This window comes from Leucoraja erinacea, chromosome 10 (assembly GCF_028641065.1).
Source record: "Leucoraja erinacea ecotype New England chromosome 10, Leri_hhj_1, whole genome shotgun sequence".
Classification (NCBI taxonomy): domain Eukaryota; kingdom Metazoa; phylum Chordata; class Chondrichthyes; order Rajiformes; family Rajidae; genus Leucoraja; species Leucoraja erinaceus.
In genome coordinates this window covers 55,617,578-55,639,055 of record NC_073386.1, presented here as the reverse complement: position 1 = coordinate 55,639,055, position 21,478 = coordinate 55,617,578, and the positions used below count along the sequence as shown (strand labels likewise).

The following is a 21,478-nucleotide window of genomic DNA, read 5'->3' as shown; positions in this document are numbered from 1 at the left end:
ATCCCTCAGAATTCTCTCCAGTAACTTGCCTGCTACAGATGTTACAAATTCTGCACACATTATGTGGAATTCTGGCTCTTTTGCATATTGCCGTTATGTGGCTCGGTATTTGTACAATGGGTTCAGTTTATGAATGTTCTTGTTGCAGTACCGTGTGTGCCCCAGAATGTTGACCCTCACATGGACTGTGATGTTGGACATATGTCGGTCTCCTGGGAGTTCAGTGAAGGTGCAATATCATACGTGGCTACTGCAGAAGGGAGCAATGTGCAGCAATGCAGTGCCAATGATACACTGTGTGATATCACCGACCTGCACTGTGGAGAGACCTACACCCTCTCAGTTTGTGCGATTGATGATACCTGTGACAGTGCTGAAAGTCCTTCCGTCACAATGAGAACAGGTAAATGCAGAAAAAACAATCTCCTACATTTACGATACGATAGAACTTTATTTATCCCAGGAGGGAAATTGATTTGCCAACGGTGATAAAAGAAAACACAAAATACATGAAACATGAACATTGAAATTAAAGTGACAATTTCTAATTTCTCTATCCTTCACACTAACTTTAATTTTAAAAAACAGTCCCCCAGAATATATTTACATGTAAATTAAAACATTTTTTAAAAATTACATACATTTTACCAGTTGCTGTGCAATTGCTCTGTTCGTCTTTCCTTCTTCAGCTTCATGCATCGCACAGAATCTCGATGTCCAGCTGGACTGTAATAGAAATGATGCTTGGGTGAGGTGGGACCATGCTAAAGGTGCATCGTCTTACTCTGCCACAGCGGCAGGGGGCAATGGGCACATAGTTTCCTGCGAGACGGACAGCAGTAAATGTCAGATAACCAACCTGCAATGTGGACAGATGTATAACGTAACTCTGGTTACACTGGATGGGGTGTGTGACAACTCGCAAACGCCTCCGTTTCAATTTAACACTGGTAGGTGCTTTGTATGTTCGAAAACTAACAGTACAAATTTTCATGGATGAATATGCCAGATCAAAGCAGATGTGAAATGCCACCCATTCTTTCTATCCAGAGATGCTGCCTGTCCTGCTGAGTTACTCCAGCATATTGTTTCCATCCTTGGTGTAAACCAGCGTCTGCAGTTCCTTCCTACACAATATAGTTTTTCATATCAGTTTCACTTACAATGCACCGCCGATAGATGCAAATGTCAAACCACACTGAGATGGATTTTTTGTGGTCATCTCCAACAATTTTCGTTGTTAATTAGAATACATGTTTTAGTAGATAGTTAGCATCACGCAGGGAATAAGCATTGATTAAGAAAAAAATGATTAAGGTCCTGCCCTCATTTGACTTCCCAAAACACGACACCTCCCACTTATCTGCAAAAGAACATTGAACTGTTCAGCACAGGGACAGGCCCTTTGCCGAACATGACACCAAGTTAAACTGATCTCATCTGCCTGTACATGGTATATATCCCTCTATTCCCTGCACTTCCATGTGCCTATCTAACAGCCTCATAAACGCCACAGTTGTACCTGCCTCCACGACCACCTCTGGTAACGCATTCCAGGCCCCCACCACTCTCTGTGTAAAGAAATTGTCCCACACATCTCCATTAAACTTACCCCCTCCCACCTTAATTCACGTATTAAACTTCATTAGCCATTCCTCAATCCACTTGCCCAAATGATCAACATCCTGCCATAGGTACATGGATGGGAAAGGCTTAGAGAGATATGGGGCCAAACGTGGTGTGTGGTTTTAGTGTATATGGGGCATCTTGGTTGGCTTCAACAAGTTGGGACGAGGGCCCATATCCTTGCTGCGTGACTCTGTGACTCTAAAAGTGTGTTTGTCCTGAATGTGCCAGATTATTGAACTTTTACTAATATAAAGAAAGTCCACCAAACTCTTAATACATTAGATTGTTTCCAGAGGTTTATAGGTGATTTTGATAAAACCAGCTGCCTCCTTTGAAAAAAACCGAGCCATCTATTGTCAAAAGTGAAAGTTCCTGATCAGAAAAGAGGCTTTCTCCCACTGGTCAGGCAATTTAAAGAGTGATTATATGTTGATAGAAAGTACAAAAATAAGTGTAACATTCTCACAGTCAGCAAAATCAATTATGCTGACAGCTATATTGAAGGATTTGGAGTGTAGACATTCCTGCCTGGTTACAGTTAGTTTGTTGTTTCTACACTTTGCAGCACCTTGTGCACCAGAGGACATCTCCACCAGTCTGAACTGTGACACCAAGAGTACATCAATGGCCTGGGAGGAGAGTGATGGGGCGATGTGGTACATTACAACAGCAGAAGGACAAGATGGACACATTTCACTGTGTAACACAACGGGGCCAAGCTGTGAATTCATGGACCTGCACTGCAGTCAAACGTACTCAATAACTGTAACAGCGATGGACAGTTACTGTCAGAGTGTAAACACCTCCATTTATGAAACTGAAACAGGTAACAAATATTGCTAAATTATTTTAAAGTATAAAGTTTCCTTTATTGTCATTCAAATATAGTTTGAACGAAATGCATACCGTGACAAAAAATCAAATAACATAACAGAACACACAATGAACACAGTTTAACATCCACCACAGTAAGTCTACCAGGCACCTCCTCACTGTGATGGAAGGCAAAAGTCTTAAAGTCCTTGTCTCTTCCTTCCTTGTTCTCCCTCTGCGTTGAGGCGATCCAGGCTTTCGATGTTGGGCCCCCCGCCGGGTGATGGTAAGTCCCGCTGCCGAATCCGAGCTCCGCGGACGGGCCGGTTCAAATTCCACGGCCCGGGGCGGACAAAGCTGCCACCCTCCAGTCCAGCGGACGAATCTGGTGTTGCAGGAGCTCCGGAGACTCGGTCACCAACCTGGGGCCTGCGAGCTCCCGATGTTGTCGTCCACTGGGCCCGCGGCCGAAGCCTCCGAGGCTCCGAAGACGAGCCGCCGTCGCCGCAGCACCATCATAGCCCCGAAGTCGGCCAGCCTCGCGATGGTGAGTCCTGGCTCTGCCTCCGGAGACTCGAGGTCGGTCCCAGTTGGAGGGATAGGCCTCAGCGCAGACGGAGACGGCGATACGACAAAGAAAAGGTCACATCCCCCGAAGGAAGAGACTAAAACAAGTTTCCCCCACCCCCCACACATACACAACTAAAAACAAACTAAAACAGATGTCCAACAGGACAAAAGAAAACAAAAAAAGGAAAAGACAGACAGAAGCGAGCCGCAGCTGCATGGCAGTGCCGCCACTTCCAGAATTATTTCAGGATATGTGAGAAACAGTTCATCGCGGTGGGGAAAGCTGTTCTGAAGACTATAGTCCAGTCGGGTCACACAGTTGCTTTAGGAATTTGTGGAGAGTTTTGCTTCCTTCTCTGTGATCATATCATTGAGCGATATATATTAGAATGCTTGTTCTGTGGGTTTCTACATGGCTTCTAACATTAACCCTTTGTATTGGTATTGTATTAGTCTCTCTGTAAAGAATGGGACAAGTAGTACTTCTTCCGTTTTGAGATGTGATCCATGACCTCGCGACTAAAAGCCTGATTGGAAAATTCAAGTCCTGCTGAACTGAATGCTTTGAAGTCAGAAGAAGGGTCCCGACCAAAAACATCATCAATCCATGTTCTCCAGGGATGCTGCCTGACCCACTGAGTTTCTCTACTAATTTGTGTAGATATATTTTTTCTGCCTTTGATTGGGAATCCAATTACAACATCACAACTGTGCACCTCAATAGAAAAAAATCCTCACATAAAGGAACAGAATTGAGATATTGCATTGCTATCACTAGTTAATGATTTGTTTCTCTTTCCTTCTCCCCAAAAGCCCCTTGTCCCCCTCAGAACGTACACGCTGATAGTGTTGCCCTCACTGCCTTTGTAACATGGGAGCAGAGTAATCTCACAGTGTGGTACACTGCAACAGCGGAGGGCAGCGATGGACACACGGCCACTTGTACCACGTCCGACACAAACTGTCTAATCCCAGATCTTCACTGCAGCCAAACGTACAGCATCTCCGTGCTCGCAATTGGTGAAACCTGCAGCAGTCTCCAAGGCTCACGTTCTGAAATTTATACAGGTAATATACCTATATATCTCTTCAGGGCATTGCATGAATTTTCAAAATCTACAGAATAGAGCACTCCTGAACTATAATCTACCTCACTGGAGATACTACCATTAGTTAGTAGTATCTTTGATCAGACTTGACTGGCTTTATCTTGCATTAAATGATATTCACATTATTCCCTTCATCATGTATCTGTAAACCGTGAATGACTCGATTGTAATCATTATTGTCTGTGTAGCTCACAACAAAAGATTTTAATTGTACCTCAGTACACGTGACAACAAATAAACTAAACTAAAAAATAGGTCATATCTAAGCCAATTACGCCTCATAGCGCCTTTCAGCGCTTGCAGCTCCCGAGACCCGGGTTCGATCCCGACTACGGGTGCTGTCTGTACGGAGTTTGTACGTTCTTCCCTCATTTTCTCTGAGATCTTCGGTTTCCTCCCACACTCCAAAGACGTACAGATTTGTAGGTTAATTGGCTTGGTAAATGTAAAAAAAGTCCCTAGTGTGTATAGGATAGTGTTAATATGCGGGGATCGCTGGTCGGCGCGGACTCGATGGGCCGAAGGGCCTGTTTCTGCGCTGTATCTCTAAACTGCATCTCTAAACAACAATTTTAAATATCTCTCATGAAAATTCAAAGCGGTGGGCTGTCAAAAGGGGTGTAGTTAGGCAAGGTTCAGTGTGTGCTGCCTGAGGCCTGTTTTCAAAGCACAGCCCACTCATCGCCATGGAGTCCCTCTGAGGTATCGACGATCAGCTTGACATTCAGAATCAGTGTAGTGCAGGTGGGCGGCAGGGTTGGACACAGTGGTTTCCTTAGCTTCTCTCTGGGAGGAACTCCACATCATTTGTAACTGAAAAGATGGTAATTGCTCCTTCTATCCAAAGATGCTGCCTGTCCCGCTGAGTTTCTCCAGTATTTTGTGTCTATCTTCAGTGTAAACTCAAATCCGCAGTTCCTTCCGACACAATGCTAATTATTGATGACCACACATGGTTTAATACTCATTGAAAGCATAGTTAGACTTGGTGCTGACTTTTATTGTGGTTTCTCCACTTGAACAATCAAAATGTAGATTATCAATTCATAATATAGAATATAAAGTTTACTCTGGGCTATGTAAGTTCTATAAGATGTTTTGCAATAACCTTCTATCCAAAAGATGTACTGGCATGAACCCGGTGGATTTTAATGTTTGTGTTTCATTTTCTACAGCACCTTGTGCCCCAGATGAAATAGTTACCAATGTGGATTGTAACTCCAATAGAGTGGTGGTTTCATGGGGCCAGTCTAATGGAGCAAACGAATTTGATGTAACAGCTGAAGGAAGTGATGGCCATACACACTCAGCCAACACAACGGAGACACACTATGAAATGCTGGATTTACACTGTGGACAATCCTATAACATAACTGTAACGACACTGAGTTACAGCCGGCACGGCATTTCAAGTAACTCTGTCCAAATCCAAACTGGTAATGTTACCTCCTTAGTAGCACGCACACTAGAAGTGGTCTGATTTGATAATCATGGTACCTTTCAGGTTTTGTTGATTTGACATATTTATTTTCTGAATAGCACCTTGCATTCTGGAGAACCTATCGGCTGAGGTGACCTGCAATTCGAATGCAATCTCCTTTACATGGAATGACACGGATGGAGCAAAATTATACACCGTCACCATTCAAGATAGGCAAAACGTAACGGCCTCTTTCAACATAAGTGATACAAGGGCTCAAATCCCACAGCCGCAATGTGGTGAATATTACACAATCTCTGTTCTGGCCACGGACGACGTCTGCAAAAGTCCTCAGAGTGCAGAGGTGAATGTACAAGCAGGTATCACTCAACAGGATTCACTTTTTGTATTGATATTTCTGATCTATTGAATGACTTTCTGTTGTGGTGCAGGTTAAATCAGAGAGTGAGACTACAGTTGCACTCACTGTTAAATATCATTGGTATCTATTGCAAAATAATTCAGATATTTTGATTTTCTTTAATTTTAATAATTTCACTGATGCACTGATTGGTGGGACTCTATACCTTAGAGCGCAGGAGGATGAGGGGTGATTTTATAGAGATGTATAAAAGCATGAGATGAATATATCAGGTAGATGCAGTCTTTTGCCCAGAGTAGGTTAATCATGGACACGAGGACATGGGTTTAAGGTGAAGGGGTAAGGGTTAATTGGAATCATTGATTAATTGAGTGAAAGATGGAACTTCAGCCTGTGCTCAGGAATCCTAAATTTAAGTAAGCAACAACCAGCTTTTGTATCTATCTTCAGGAACTGGTTTCGGAAGAAGTTTAAACCAGCATCTGCAGTTCCTACAGCAATTGGAAATGCTGCTTGTAACAGTCAAGAGTCAAGATTATTGTCATATGTCCCAGATAGAACAATTAAATTCTTACTTGCTGCAGCATAACAGACTATGTAAACATAGTACACTGTTAACAATATGATAAACAAGAGAAAACAAGTTCAGTATGTATACACATATTCACAAGTACACAACACACACACACACATACACACCTAAACACACACACACACACGTATATACACACACACACACGCACACACACACACACACACGTACACACACACATATACACACATATATACATATATCATACACTACTTACAAACTTAGTAGTGCATAAGGTGTGAAGGTATCACGGGGGGGGGGGGGGGGGGGGGGGGGGGGAGGGGGGGGGGGGGGGTTGGGGGCGGGGGGGGGGGGGGGGGCGTGAGAGGACCACCTGCTACGTGGTGGACACTAAGGGCTCAACTTGCAAAAATATTCCCTCCACTGACCCCTTGACTCATGGCTCAACGGACTTCAGGATAAAAACGGCCTTTCTGAATATCCTGCCCACGTACAGGATGCCTGTGGGCTTAGCCGCCACAGCAGCCGTGCAGTCCTCCAGGTTCATCTGGCGAGGTAAGTAGCACCTTATCCCATGCTCAAAAGGCCCGTTCCTCGCGTGGAACTGGGCCCAGAGAGGAGCAGCCGAATCAACTGAAGCAGCCGCCTTTGCATAGGCCCCAATCCCCCAGAATACTGACCTTGCATGGTATCATTTATGAACAAAATACCATACAGACATGGACAGTCCAAATGGTACGAGGCCAAGTCCACACACAGCAACGATGAGGCAGTGAGGGGGGGGTTGTTCCGGACGCAGGTGTAAAAGTCCAGAAAGTTGTTCTCCCCCTTTTGGTGTGCCATAGATTCCTGGCAGGTTGCCAGCCACAGTAGTGGGAGATAATACTGCTCGCAGCTCCAAACACATGCAGAAACATTTAAAACAAATTTCTGCAGCGTCGCAGCGATACACAAAGATGTTTAAATGTACCGCTGTACTTCCTCCAAATCCCAAAAGATGATTAAACTCACGGGTTTGTGTGTGTGGACGAGAGCTCCGAATCACCGCACCTCCTCGCGTAACCAGCTTTTTTTTTTTTTTTTTTTTATCAAAAAATGTATTCAATTATTAAAAAATAATATTTACACTACAATAAAACAAGCCAGAACCCACCACCATAAATACAATACAAACATATATCCATAATAAACTATTATACAATTATGATACAATCCTTATTGAGGATACATTCAACACCCTGCGGAGCCCAGCGGTCCCGGAACTCCCTCAGGGTGCCCACAGACAGGGCGTATTCCCTTTCTAATCCCACCCGGGCACGGACGTAACCCCGGAAAAGGGGCAGGCAGCTGGCCCGGGTAGCACGTAACCAGCTTGGAGGGAATGATGGTATTGTAAGCCGAGCTGTAGTCTATAAACAACAGCCTGGGTGTTTATTGTCCAAGTGGTCCAGGGCAGAGTGGAGAGCCAGTGAGATCGCATCCTCCGTTGACCTGTTGTGACAGTAGGCAAACTGTAGTGGGTCGAGGTTCTTGTTGGAAGATATGTCATGTTGTTTCTCAACCAGCTCTGCCTTGTTCAAATAGATTCCCAGCAAGTTTTGGAATTCCAAATTTGAAGTCATGCGTAAAATTGCAAGCATTTTCAACATGATCAAAGCAATTGTTACGGCATCATCTCTGAATAGAAGGAGCGGATGTCGTTTCCCATCCCTTCTATCCAGAGATGCTGCCTGCCCTGCTAGTTACACCAGGGTTTTTGTAAACCAGCACCTGCAGTTCCTTCCAACACAACTGTTAAGGCATGCTCATCTAGACAACGTTTTAGGATGTCAAATATTACGGAATTCTGAGCCACATCTGACAGCCCAGCAGATACTTAGAAGTGAACATTGAACTCACAATCCTAGTCATTTTTCAGGATTCCCAAGAAGAGAAAAATATTTCTGACAAAAACATGACCCATCTGAGGAGCCTTATTGGTCGACGAGGAATCTAGGTGAGAAAATGAAAGGAATTGATCAGGTAAACGCACAGAGTCTCTCGCCCAGATTAGGTGAATCGAGGAATAGAGGAATTAGGATTAACGTGAAGGGGAAAAGATTTAATAGAATTCTGAGGGGTAACTTCTTCACACAATGGGTGGTGAATGTATGGAACAAGCTGCCAGAGGAGGTAGTTGAGGCTGGGACTATCCCCAACATTTAAGAAACAGTTAGAAAGATACATGGATAGGCCAGGTTTGGAGGGATATGGGCCAGACATGGGCAGGTGGGACTCGTGTAGCTGGGACATGTTGGCAGGTGTGGGCACGTTGGGCCAAAGGGCCTGTTTCCACGTTGTATGACTATGACTAAAATGGGATAAATAAATAATATATGGATCCAATCAAAACACCCGATGCTGGCAGATAACAATAAAGCTTCCTGTTGGTTTAGTCATAGCTGCTTGGTGAGTCACCACAGACTGGATTCAGGGCAGTCGCTCATCATTTTGAGCAACCCTGCAAAAGATATCTCTGAACCAGTTCCATTTGATTTCCAAAGTGTGTGCTAATGAATTAATGGGCACACAATGTACTCTTTATGTTGCTGATTACTTTCCTGTGTCATTATCATGATGGATTCCAATGGAAATATTCTTTAGGATTTTCCAGAGAGGTGCTGGTGGTATCATAGAAATGACCTGGGTGGGAGATTGCAACCTTCACGTGGTCCGCCCTGATCCGACAAATGCAATCAATCCGCCGTGCACAATCAAATAAGATCAAATAGAACAAGTTGTCCGACAACTGTAGGCTGTGCACGCCATACGCAAGAAGAAGTAGAAATGACCGGCATTTCCTTCTGTAACTCAGGAAGCTCAGGATTCCTGTGCAGTTTGTCAGAAATATCCTGCCTGTGCTTCAACATGGATTCAGCTGTACACAGAAACAATTTGCTGTAACCCTTTACCTTTATGTGACCATATTCATGTTGCACCGCACATATTCTCCAGCAACATCTTAATACATCTCTTGCTACTCAAACTCCTTATCTTTCTCTTTCATCTTTCACTCTGTTTGAACTGTTCGGACTATTTTACTGTTCTTTTTACAATCATTGTTCTCGGGGTATCTAAATCTAAATGTTATTAGTTATTTAAGTTATGACATCGGATGGAAGCTGCATACCAAATCTCGTTGCGCTTATGTGCAATGACAATAAAATATATTTATTATTATTATTATTATTGTTTTGAAACTCATTTCTATTTTCCTTTCCTATATTTTCTGATTATACCATGTTTTTATTTATGAAGTTGGCCTTTAAATCCTCAGGAAAAATGTTTCAATTGAAAGGACTGAAAAATGCTTCAAAATACAGTATCGTTATAGTAGTGTGATGAAATTACACTTAAACACAGGAACAATACAGTGCATTTAACTCTTCTATTATACTAACATTAGCTATTTGAAGCTGTTTAATGTTATAGCAATAACCTACTACCACAATAATATTGTGCCATTTTAATGCTAATCGTCGATTGGCATAGTACACTTACAAGAGAACAATACAATTTTTGCAGATGCATGAGTGGTACCAAACTAAAGCATATTTTCCATTTTAATCTGTAGGACCATGCACTCCACAGGGCATTGCTGCTCACATTTATTGCAATAGCCATAGTGTGTCGGCTTCATGGGAACAGAAGGATGGGAGTGATTTCTACATTGCGACTGCAGAAGCAATTGATGGGCACACACAATCTTGCAGTGCACACGAGGCAGCCTGTGAAATCTTGGACTTACGCTGTGGGCAATCATACAACATAACAATAGTAGCAGTTAATGAAGTATGCAACAGCTCGCAAAGTCCAGTGATATATGTTCAGACAGGTAACTAGTTCTGCTTACAGTATGTTCTGTTTTCGACACTGTTCACCTGCACAAGCTGTACTTCCAATTTCATGGCAGAAATATTGTCTTAGCCATGCGTGTCAGCTTTAATCACCGATTTTGGCAATTACATGTTTCACCATTCCACCACTTACCTACACTCTAAGGCCAATTAACCTGGGAGGAAATTGGAAGACCCAGAGGAAAGCCATGCGTCACAACGTCCAAACTCTACACAGACAGCAGCAGAGGTCGGATTTGAATTCAGGTTGGACCCAAAATGTCCTCAGCGGGACAGGCAGCATCTCTGGACTAACGCTTACTAATCAGTTTAGTTGAAAGATACAGTGCGGAAACAGGCCCCTTGGCCCACCAAATCCACGCCGACCAGTGATTCCCGCACCATAACATTATCCTACACATGCTAGGGACAATATATAATTACACCAAGCCAATTAGCCCACAAACCTGTACGTCCTTGGAGTGTGGGAGGAAACCGGAGCTCCAGGAAAAATCCCATGCAGGTCACAGGGAGAGCGTACAAACTCTATACAGACACGCACCCATAGTCAGGATCGAACTCTGGTCTCTGGTGCTGTAAGGCAGTAACTCTACTGCGCCACCATGCCAACCCGGCATGAACATGTCAATTGTTAATTTAAAAATACACAAAGACTTGATCTCCACATCCGTCTGTGGCAATGAATTCCACAGATTCACCACCCTCTGGCTAAAGAAATTGCTCCTCACTTCAATTCCAAAGTCCCCTATCTGGCTGCTTTAAATCCTACTGCTTTAAGGATGTAAGTTTTAAAATACATTACTTTATCATGGCGTTCATTCCACTAATTTGTAACGCAGGACATTTTTTTAAATCTGATGTCTTTCTTCACACTTCTTAGGCTTAACAATGATATATATATTAGCTGGTAAACTAATCTGCTATCATCTTAAGTATTAATTACTCTTAGTATTTTGAAAAACTGAATGATAAATATTTTCAATCTTCTGTGATGTTTGTGAACATGTCTTCATAACTTTATTTTTTCATTTACCATTTAATTCACCTATTCACTTTTTTTTTCCACTTTTGCGCCTGTGTTGGTAACTGTTTTATTTTCTCCGTTTTTCATTGTCAGCCTCTAAAAGCTCTTTCTCTTATCTTTGATCTTTGATCTACTTTTCTGTTACAGTCTTCTGATATGCATTTTAGCTACGATCAACTGACCTTAGCTAACCATCTTGATATTCTTAAAACGTGATTTTTAACTCTGTTTACTTGATGTTTTTACCAAGCATACTGCTAGTGATATGCTAGCTTATGTTGTATGTAACTGATACGAAACTGAAAGTTACTCTCCTTTATAACATACAGCACCATGTATCCCAAAGATTATTTCGGCTCAAGTAGACTGTGATACCAATGATGTATTGGTATCCTGGGAGCAAAGTAAGGGGAGTGACCTTTACCTTGCTACTGCAAAAGCAACAGATGAACACGAACATCAATGCAATACAGTGGAGACAACCTGCAAAATATTTGACTTGCATTGTGGACAATCATACAATATAACAGTAAAAGCTGGTAATGAGATGTGTAACAGTTCAGAGAGTGTACAAATCGGTCTTCAAACAGGTAATGTCATGATTCTTTTATTCACTAGGAGTCTTTTGGTCTCAACTACAAGTCATTGACATCCTAGCTGGTTTATGATCCCTGTGCAGCTAGCAATACAGGCGCTAGGAAATGATGGAAAGTTGAAAAGCAGATGTAAACGGAATTTTTCGTTCAATTTAACATTGTGAATATTCGGGATTGAATTAGAGGGGAGTTAGATAGATGACACAACTAGAAAACAACAGATATAAATTATTTTCAAGTGTTCAAAGTTTGTCTTTTATTCTAAAAAGAGATTAAATTGAACCAAAACATTATTAGAGATTTTTTAATATGTTACAATACTGTCAGACTGCTGGTTTCTTAAGGATGTGATGGAATAACAAGATATAAGCATAACCTCATTCTCCAAATAATTGCAGGGCCATGCACCCCAGGGAATATTTCTGCCTTTGTGGATTGCAGTACTAATGCTGCAGTCGTGTCATGGGAAATGAGCAATGGGACTGATTGCTATGTTGCAACTGCAATGGGAAGCATTGAAGAAACACACTCATGCATTGCGGAAGATGAAACGTGTGAAATATATGGCCTGCAGTGTGGAGAAACATACAATGTAACTGTGGTAGCTGTTAATGAAATGTGCAACAGTTCAGAAAGTACAGTGTGGAGTTTCCAAGGAGGTAACCAGTTTTAACTAAAGTAATATCATAGTTTGATACAGACTATGAATTTAGAATGTGTGTGATCTTTTTCCACCACACCCTCTCACAGAGCATGAGATTTAACCCTTGTCCACAAATGCGAACCCGAACACACATATACGCATGACTTTCTCCTCTTATGTTCTGTACTAAAAGCCCATAAGACACAGGAGCAGAATTAGGCCATTCAGCCCATTGAGTCTACTCTGCCATTCAATCATGGCTGATCTATTATTCCGCCCCCTGCCTTCTCCCCGTAACCTTTGCTCTTCCTAATCAAGAATCTATCAAACTCCGCTTTAAAAATACCCAATGCCTTGGCCTACTGGCGAAGAAATTGCTCCTCATCTCATTTCTGAAGATACGTCCTTTTATTCTGAGACTGTGCTCTCTGGTTCTGGCCTCTCTCATTACTTGACACATCCTATTCCACATCCACTCTATCTAGGCCTTTCATTATCATGTAGATTTCAATGAAATCCCTCCCCCCCCCATCTCATCTTTCTGAACTCTAGCAAGTACAGACCCAGAGCCTTCAAACGCTCATCGTATGTTAACTCAATCACCCCCAGGATCATTCACGTACACTTCCTCATGGCTCTCTCCAAAGCCTGCACATCCTTCCTCAGATATAGGGCTCAAAACTGCTCACAATATTTCAAATGTGGCCTCACGAGCGCCTGATAAACCCTCAGCATTACAGCTTTTACTATATATTCTAGGTACTATGCTTGTGTCTAATGCAGCACACTGGAAGTAACTTTTTTTTTTCTCATTCTTCCAGTGCCATGTAATCCACAATACCTTGGTGCTGACGTGGACTGTGCAAATAACTCCATGAGGCTATCTTGGGATCACGTTGATACAGCAATATCATATATGGCGTTTGTCAATGCTAGCAGTAAAGAGCAACTTCACTGTGATACAACTAACACAACTTGTTACATTCAGCATCTGAGCTGTGCCACCAAATATAAAGTGTGGTTTTATGCTTATGATGGACTTTGTACAAGTATAATTAAATCTGCATATGACGTCAACACAGGTAAACACACCACCAATACCATCCACAATTCTAATTTGCTTGAGTGCTTTCATCTTAAACAAAAAAATAACTTAATATAAAAGATTCTTTTAAGTGGATCCATACGTTCTGAATTTACAAAAGTTCAATCTAGTAAGTGGCACATAGCTGGCTGACCAATATTAATCTTTCTTGGCTCAGCACTTCCACTCCCCCTCCCACTCCGCCTCCGACCTCTCTGTCCTGGGTCTCCTCCATGGCCACAGCGAGCAGCACCGGAAATTGGAGGAACAGCACCTCATATTCCGTTTGGGGAGTCTGCACCCCGGGGGCATGAACATCGACTTCTCCCAATTCTGTTAGTCCTTGCTGTCTCCTCCCCTTCCTCAGCTCCCCTGCTGTCTCCTCCCACCCTCCAGCCTTCCGGCTACTCCTCCTTTTCCCTTTCTTGTCCCCACCCACCACCACCCCTGATCAGTCTGAAGAAGGGTTTCGGCCCGAAAAATAACTTAATATAAAAGATTCTTTTAAGTGGATCCATACGTTCTGAATTTACAAAAGTTCAATCTAGTAAGTGACACATAGCTGGCTGACCAATATTAATCTTTCTTAAATTGTTTGTTGTTTATTTCATCCTTTTAGTCCCATGTCCACCAGAAGACATTGAAGTTGTATCAGGCCCTGCTAGCAATGGTGTGCAGGAGCTGGAAGTCAACTGGAACGACAGTCACTGTGCTGCAGACTATGAAGTAGATATAACAGGACAAATTGAACAAGATCCTTTCTCCATGTTTACATTGCGCTCATATTGGACAACCAGAACGTTTTTCCAGTTTCCCGTTCCTTGCAGTTCCACATATGACATTTTTGTTACAGCTAGGAATGTAGCAGGAATCAGTAGCCCGAGCGCTCCCTTACTTGGTCTCACTGGTAAGTAAAAGGATTAACAGTAGGGGGCATTTTTGTATATATACAATCTAGTCAAACTATATAATGATTTCTTAAATGTTTTAAGAAAGTAAGAAGCAGGAACTAGTGAATATTATTCAGCCCTTTGAACCTATTCCACCAGTCAATAAAGTCAACTCTGAACTTTTCCTCAAGTCCCCCCGCCCCCTTAGTAACCAAAAATGCACCATCCTCCACTTTGACTATACTCAAAGGCAGACCTGCAAACATGTATTGTACTTTGTTAATACTCACCGCTGTTTTAAATAACCTTCATCTTAATGCCTGCTTCTTATCTTTTCAGGCTGAAATGCAATCTCAGTGGCATTTTGAATTAAATTCAGCATTGTGTAATAGTGATGCATGTAGATGATATTTTATGTTTCAGTTCCTTGCCCTCCAACCAACCGAACTGCTATTTTGGAAAATGGTGCGCTATTTATATCTTGGACGGAGTCAATTTATGCCTCAGAATACATTGTGTATGCAGCTTCCAATTTAGAAAGGAATGAGATTTGCAGAACTGCAGCACTCTCTTGTGAATCTCCTAACGTTGAGTACAACACAATTGAAATTGTTGCTTTAAACTCTGCTGGCAAAAGTGAAATCACCAAAATCACTGTTTTGTAAGGTAGGTCGTCCTGTCCTAATTATGAATCATAGTCAATGAAGGTTTATTTCAACAGTAACTTAAAAAGGACATTTTTGATTGGAAATATTTTTGTTTAACAAATCTTTAAATAATTGGGAGTGGGGAAGGAGGGACATGGTGGGGGGGGGGGAGGGGAGGATGAGGGGGGTGGTGTTTGGGGGGGGGGGGGGGGGGTGGGGGAGGAGCATGGAAGTATCAAAACATGATCAGTTGCCAAGTCTATTATTAAGGCATGATGTGCTTTTTTTCTGTTCCAGTTTTCTGTTCAGACAGAATATTGAATTTGTCAACCGGCTTTGAATTCTCTATGAGTTCAGGCATCTTGGTCGATGGGACTAGTGTCGATAGGGCATCTTGTGTAGATTGGGGCATCTTTGATCAGCATGGGCAATTTGGGCTGAAGGACCTGTTTCCATGCTGTATAACTATGACTCTATGAGAGGACTAGGGTAGAGACCCAGGTTCGATCCTAACAATGGGTGCTATGTGTACGGAGTTTGTATATTCTCCCTGTAACAACATGGGCTTTCTGCGGGTGCTCCGGTTTCCTCCCACATTCCAAAGACATGCAATTTTGTATCATTGGTTGACGCAGACTCGGTGGGCCGACGGGCCAGTTTTCACACTGTATCTCTATACTAAACTAAACTGTGTGTGCTGTATGGTATAATGTTTAAATCTAGTGTTTTATGAAGCAATGGGAATTGGCTGTCTTCAATAAACAATGCTTTGTTGGTAGTTTTAACACATACTGTATATGCCTTTCTAAGCAGCAGCACCAAGAAGAATTAGTAGGAGCTTTCATATGTATTCAAAAAGTGAAAGAGTGGTTGAGAAGTCGATCAGAGTAGATAAGGATGATCGAAATGTGCAATTGTTGAGGATGATCAATAGACATTTTAAATCAAGGATAGAAAACTATGGTTAGAGGATTTGAAACAAGAGTGGATTTTAGAGGGTTTAAAATGTATGATGATGGAGAATAAATTTTTGTAAGGTGTCCTTGAGACTCTTGAAAGGCGCCATAAATAAAATTTATTATTATTATTATTATTATAAAGAAACACTTTCCTCCATTGAAACTGTCAGTGACCAACAGAGAACTGTCACTGAATAAACACATTGAAAGGTTTGGGAATATTCTCTACATTGAGGTTAAATAGTTATTCCTGAAACAAAGGGGAAATACAAAACAACATAAAAGGAGTGGGTCAGTGGGATTAGTTTGTAATGTTGAATCAAAGGGGCAGTGTAGATACAAGATTGTAAACTTCCATTCTTTAGTGTTTCCAATAGAAGCAAAGGGGAGAATCTCCTTCAGATCATTCATTTAATTTTAAAAAAGTAACACTGCAAGATATAATTGTTCCGTGTATTCTTTCTAGGTTATTCATCCTCCCCAAAGGAACTGTATTATGCCAGATCACCATATATTGCAAGAAGGACGAAAAGGATGTCGTGTATGTTACAGCTGTAGTGAAAGGGGCTGCATCCAATTATTCTAATAGTTGTTTCAAAAAATATTGTCAGGTGGAAGATTATGGTTCAGTTGGATCACGAAATGCAGCAAGCGAAGAAATCGTCTAAACACACTATTTGTGATTACCAAAATCTGATCTCACGTTGATGTAAAAAATTACAAACCATTTTGTTTAGTCAGTGATGTTAATGCACCTTTTTTTAATCACTTTGACTGTTTACCAACTGTGTCTGGTATCCTCAGAGATAGTAATGGAATTTACAAGTCCTATAGATGTTAGACTTTTTCCTAATATATAATGATTTTTTTTTTAATTTTTATGTTTCTATTATGATTATTTACTGCAGCATACCTTCATAATGTAAGAACAAATAAATAGAATGCTTTTATTTGGAGTTTGTGTGCATACGAAAAGAAAATGCAATTTTGCTGTAGACGCCAAGTACAATTACTTCATGACCTGTATAAAATTATATTTTTACTGATTTCATTGTAAAATACTGGCTCTATATTTGATGCATATAAATAAAACAATTCTCAGCATTTTTGCACGTTTTGTGACACTTTTACAATGGATTTAAAAATAAACCTAATGGCTCTTAAAGATAGTGGAGTCGGGGGATATGGACAGTGCAGAAGGCAGGAACGGGGTACTGATTGTGGATGATCAGCCACGATCACAGTGAAAGGCAGTGCTGGCTGAATGGCCTATTCCTGCACCTATTGTCTATTGAAACAAATAGCTTACATTTTTGTAAATAATTCCCAAACCTAATTCATTATACATGCAAACCTTGCTGGAAAGAAGAGACATTACCTCTTGCAATATATGCGGTATATTTCCGTTCCTTAGAAAATTGTGTACTATATTTCCTCAATTTCCTCATTAAATCTAAGTGCTGCTGGACAGATCCTGACATCAATCTGAGGTCACAAGAATCCTAAATGAAAATACCTTTCTTTTTTTTAAGGGAAAGAATCTAACAGTTTGCATGTGCAAATAATATCTTCATGAGTCTGAAGAAGGGTCACAACCCAAAACGTCACCCATTCCTTCTCTCCAGAGATGCTGCCCATCCCACTGAGTTACTCCAGCATTTTGTGCCTATCTTCATGATTAGTTTGGCTTCATGAAGAACCATAGTATGGCAGGACTGACCAAAGGGGTAGTGGTTTATTCCTGTATTTTAAGTATCTGCTGTACTCCTCACAAGGTAATAGCAATTTTCTACAGTCGTGTGTAGGATGGAATTGCAGATGCTGGGTTACACCGAAGAAAGATACAAAATGCTGGAATAACTCAGTGGGCCAGGCAGCAACTTCATGCCTGGTAATAGTTAACAGGATGTTGATTCACAAGGACCGAATAAAATACTATTTTAATTGAATGGCATATATTATTGAGGATTGGATTTCCTAATTATTCATTACAAAGCAAAAACTAAATAGTTACAAATTATATCAAATATCTGCATGGTTCCCACTACTTAAAGCAGATTTTTTGATATCAATGCAGCTTGTCTGATACATATATTTTTACTTTATTGTAGTTGCAGATTATATAGATATATATTTTTAATTTAGAGATACAGCGTGGAAATAGGCCCTTCAGCCCACCATATCCACACTGACCATTGATCACCAAAACACTTGTTCTATGTTATCCCACTTTCTCATCCTACACTCTAGGGGTAATTTGACAGAAGCCATTTAACCAACAAACCTGTTCGCCTTTGGAATGTGGGAGAAAACCGGGGAACCAGGAGAAAACTGATGTGGCCCCTAGGGAGAATGCACAAACTCTGTACAGACAGCATCCGTAGTCAGGCTTGAACCTAGGTTTCTGGTACTGTAAGGCAGCAACTCCACTGTTACACCACTGTGCCACCCTAATAGGATTGCATTAGATTTTACAGCCAGTTGTAAACTAATGGTACCCATTGCAGATCATCCATTAAGGTTCAAGCATGAAGAGTGTTTTTGTCATATGTACAGAACCAAAACAATTACATTTCTTGCAGCAGTACAACGGGTTTGTAAACACAGTACTTGTTGGAGGAAATTTTGTGTTTAACCTGGACCTTGAATCTGGCTTCACCTGGGGCCGAGTTGCCCTCTTAATTATAGCTCAAAGAGGTACTGACACAAAGAATATCTCGTAAAGCAGTGGTGAGTTTCTCAAACAAGTCGGCATATACAAGGCCTTAACACTGCATATACAAGGCCTTAACACTGCACACTGTCAAACACGCAAAGAGATCCCAAAGTGTTTCAAAGACTCATAGCACCGACAACATTTTTATACTCCCACAACACAATGGTTACATGTGCATTTTACACCTTTGATGCAATTCACCATTGATCAACGTTTCATCTCCTGTTTTCTGTTACGTGTGGAATTTACACCTGATAAATCTATTTATTGTTTCTCCAAATATCCTCAATTGTTGGCGTCTTTTCACATTGTGCTTTCCCAGTACATAAACTCTCAAGTTAAACATAACAAACGCCTCATCTTTCTTATAATTTTCTGAATTTCATAATCTAGAGATTATATAATAAACAAAGAAAAAAAAAGTTCAATAAATACAAAAAACAATATTGTTGAAGACAAAAAGCCCAAAGTCCTTATGCAATGATCTGCAACCTTGTTCTGCACAGGGGCCAGGACCCATGTCTGTGAGCGGATGGCGGGCCACATTTATCGCCATAGTTAATAAATTGAGGTCATAATAATACATACTAACATGACAGATTTATATATTTAAGCAATATTATGTCTACTGAACATAGCAGTTATTTTAATAATAATATCTTTTTTATTGTCATTGCACGTCAGTGCAATGAGATTTAGTATGCAGCTCCAACCAATGAAAAAGAAAAGTAAAATAAATAAATAAGCTGTGTGTCGTGACCATCCGAGGGAGACAGTCCAGGGGGGGGGGGGGGACACTCAGCAGGGCCGGTTCAGAGCCGCTATAGCTCTTGGAATAAAGCTGTTTCTGAGTCTGGAGGTTCAGGCGTAGAAGGCCTTGTAACGTCTGCCGGAGGGGTGTAGTTCAAACAGTCCGTTACAGGGGTGTGATGAGTCATTATGGATGCTGACGGCCTTCCTGAGGCACCGTGTGTGGTAGATGCCCTCCAAGGCTGGTAGCTCTGTCCCAATGATCCTCTGCGCTCTGTGGACGACGCGCTGAAGAGCTCTCCTCTCCGCCTCCGTGCAGCTGAGATACCACACAGAGATGCCATACGTTAGTATGCTCTCTGTGGTGCAGCGGTAGAACGTTGTCAGCAGCTGTTGGGGCAGACCAGTCTTTTTTAATGTCCTCAGGAAGAACAGTCGTTGCTGTGCCTTCTTGACCAGCGCAGCAGTGTTGGTGGACCATGTGAGGTCCTCTGAAATGTGAGTGCCCAGAAACTTGAAGCTGGACACTCTCTCCACACTTTCCCCGTAAATGGAGATTGGGGCGTATTCTCCATTATGGGACCTCCTGAAGTCAATAATCAGCTCCTTGGTCTTGGAGGTGTTTAGTGACAAGTTGTTACGTGTGCACCTGTCCGCCAGGTTCTGCACCTCCGCCCTGTATTTTATTTCATCACCGTTGGTGATCAGCCCAATCACTGTTGTGTCGTCTGCAAACTTCATGATGGTGTTGGATGCAGGAACACAGTCGTGAGTGAAGAGGGAGTAGAGCATGGGGCTTAGTACACAGCCCTGTGGTGTGCCGGTGCTCAGGGTGATAGTGGAGGACAGGTGCGGGCCCAGTCTCACTGCCTGCGGTCGCTCCGTCAGAAAGTTCAGGATCCAATCGCATATCGGCGAGCTGAGGCCTAGCTGGTGGAGTTTGGTGGTGAGCTTGGTGGGGATGACTGTATTAAATGCAGAGCTATAGTCAACGAAGAGCATCCTCACGTACGTGCCCTGTCTGTCCACGTGAGTCAGGACAGTGTGAAGAGCCAGAGAGATGGCATCCTCTGTTGATCTATTTGCCCTGTATGCAAATTGATGAGAGTCCAGTGAGGCAGGGATGCTGGATTTGATATGGGAGAGGACCAGCCTTTCGAAGCACTTCATTGGGATTGGAGTTAGGGCAACCGCTATTGGAGTTAGGACACTGCTATTGTGAAGTGTGCTCATGTGCAGGGCATTTCCAGAGTGTGCGCATGTGCGGGGTCTCAGGTCAGTGAGGCCTGCGGAATCAGCGATATTTTCCAGACGCTTTGAAGTTATGTATTATGGAAATGAGTTGCTTAAAGCTTAATTAAAGTAAGTAAATTACAAGTAGCGTAAAAGTTTCATTTGCCTCAGAACAATTTAAGCAACTCAATCTCAGAAGTTAAGCAGTGTGACATCGAGATGGAGAAACTATTGAAACCACAACGTTTGGGTCAGGATCCCAACTCACCTACAAAGGAATGGAAGCACTGGCTTCGTACATTAAATAACTTCTTTGATGAGCGTGGCAACAATGCACCAGACAAATCCAGGACATTAATAAGCTGTGTCTCTTCTGATGTATATGATTACATAGAGGAATGTACAACTTATGATTCTGCTATTGATGTACTAAGCAGACTCTTCGTTAAGACACCCAACGTAATATTTGCTCGACACCTCCTTGCTGCTCGGAAACAAAAACCTGGTGAGTCACTTGATGAATTTTTACAAGAACTTCAAAGGCTTAGTGAAAACTTCCTTCAA

At 41.9% G+C, this 21,478-nt stretch overlaps 1 protein-coding gene across 1 annotated transcript; it reads left to right on the top strand.

Moving 5' to 3' along the window:
- The first annotated feature begins 151 nt into the window (after window positions 1-151).
- LOC129701251 (fibronectin type III domain-containing protein 7-like) lies at window positions 152-17,319 on the top strand. The gene is made up of 13 exons (XM_055642384.1): window positions 152-403; window positions 690-950; window positions 2,195-2,455; window positions 3,826-4,080; window positions 5,297-5,557; window positions 5,661-5,921; window positions 10,090-10,350; window positions 11,726-11,986; window positions 12,391-12,651; window positions 13,457-13,717; window positions 14,339-14,626; window positions 15,033-15,275; window positions 16,682-17,319. Exons 1-12 carry the CDS (start codon window positions 181-183, stop codon window positions 15,272-15,274), a joined length of 3,096 nt encoding a protein of 1,031 aa, XP_055498359.1. The 5' UTR covers window positions 152-180; the 3' UTR covers window position 15,275; window positions 16,682-17,319.
- The last annotated feature ends 4,159 nt before the right edge of the window (window positions 17,320-21,478 follow it).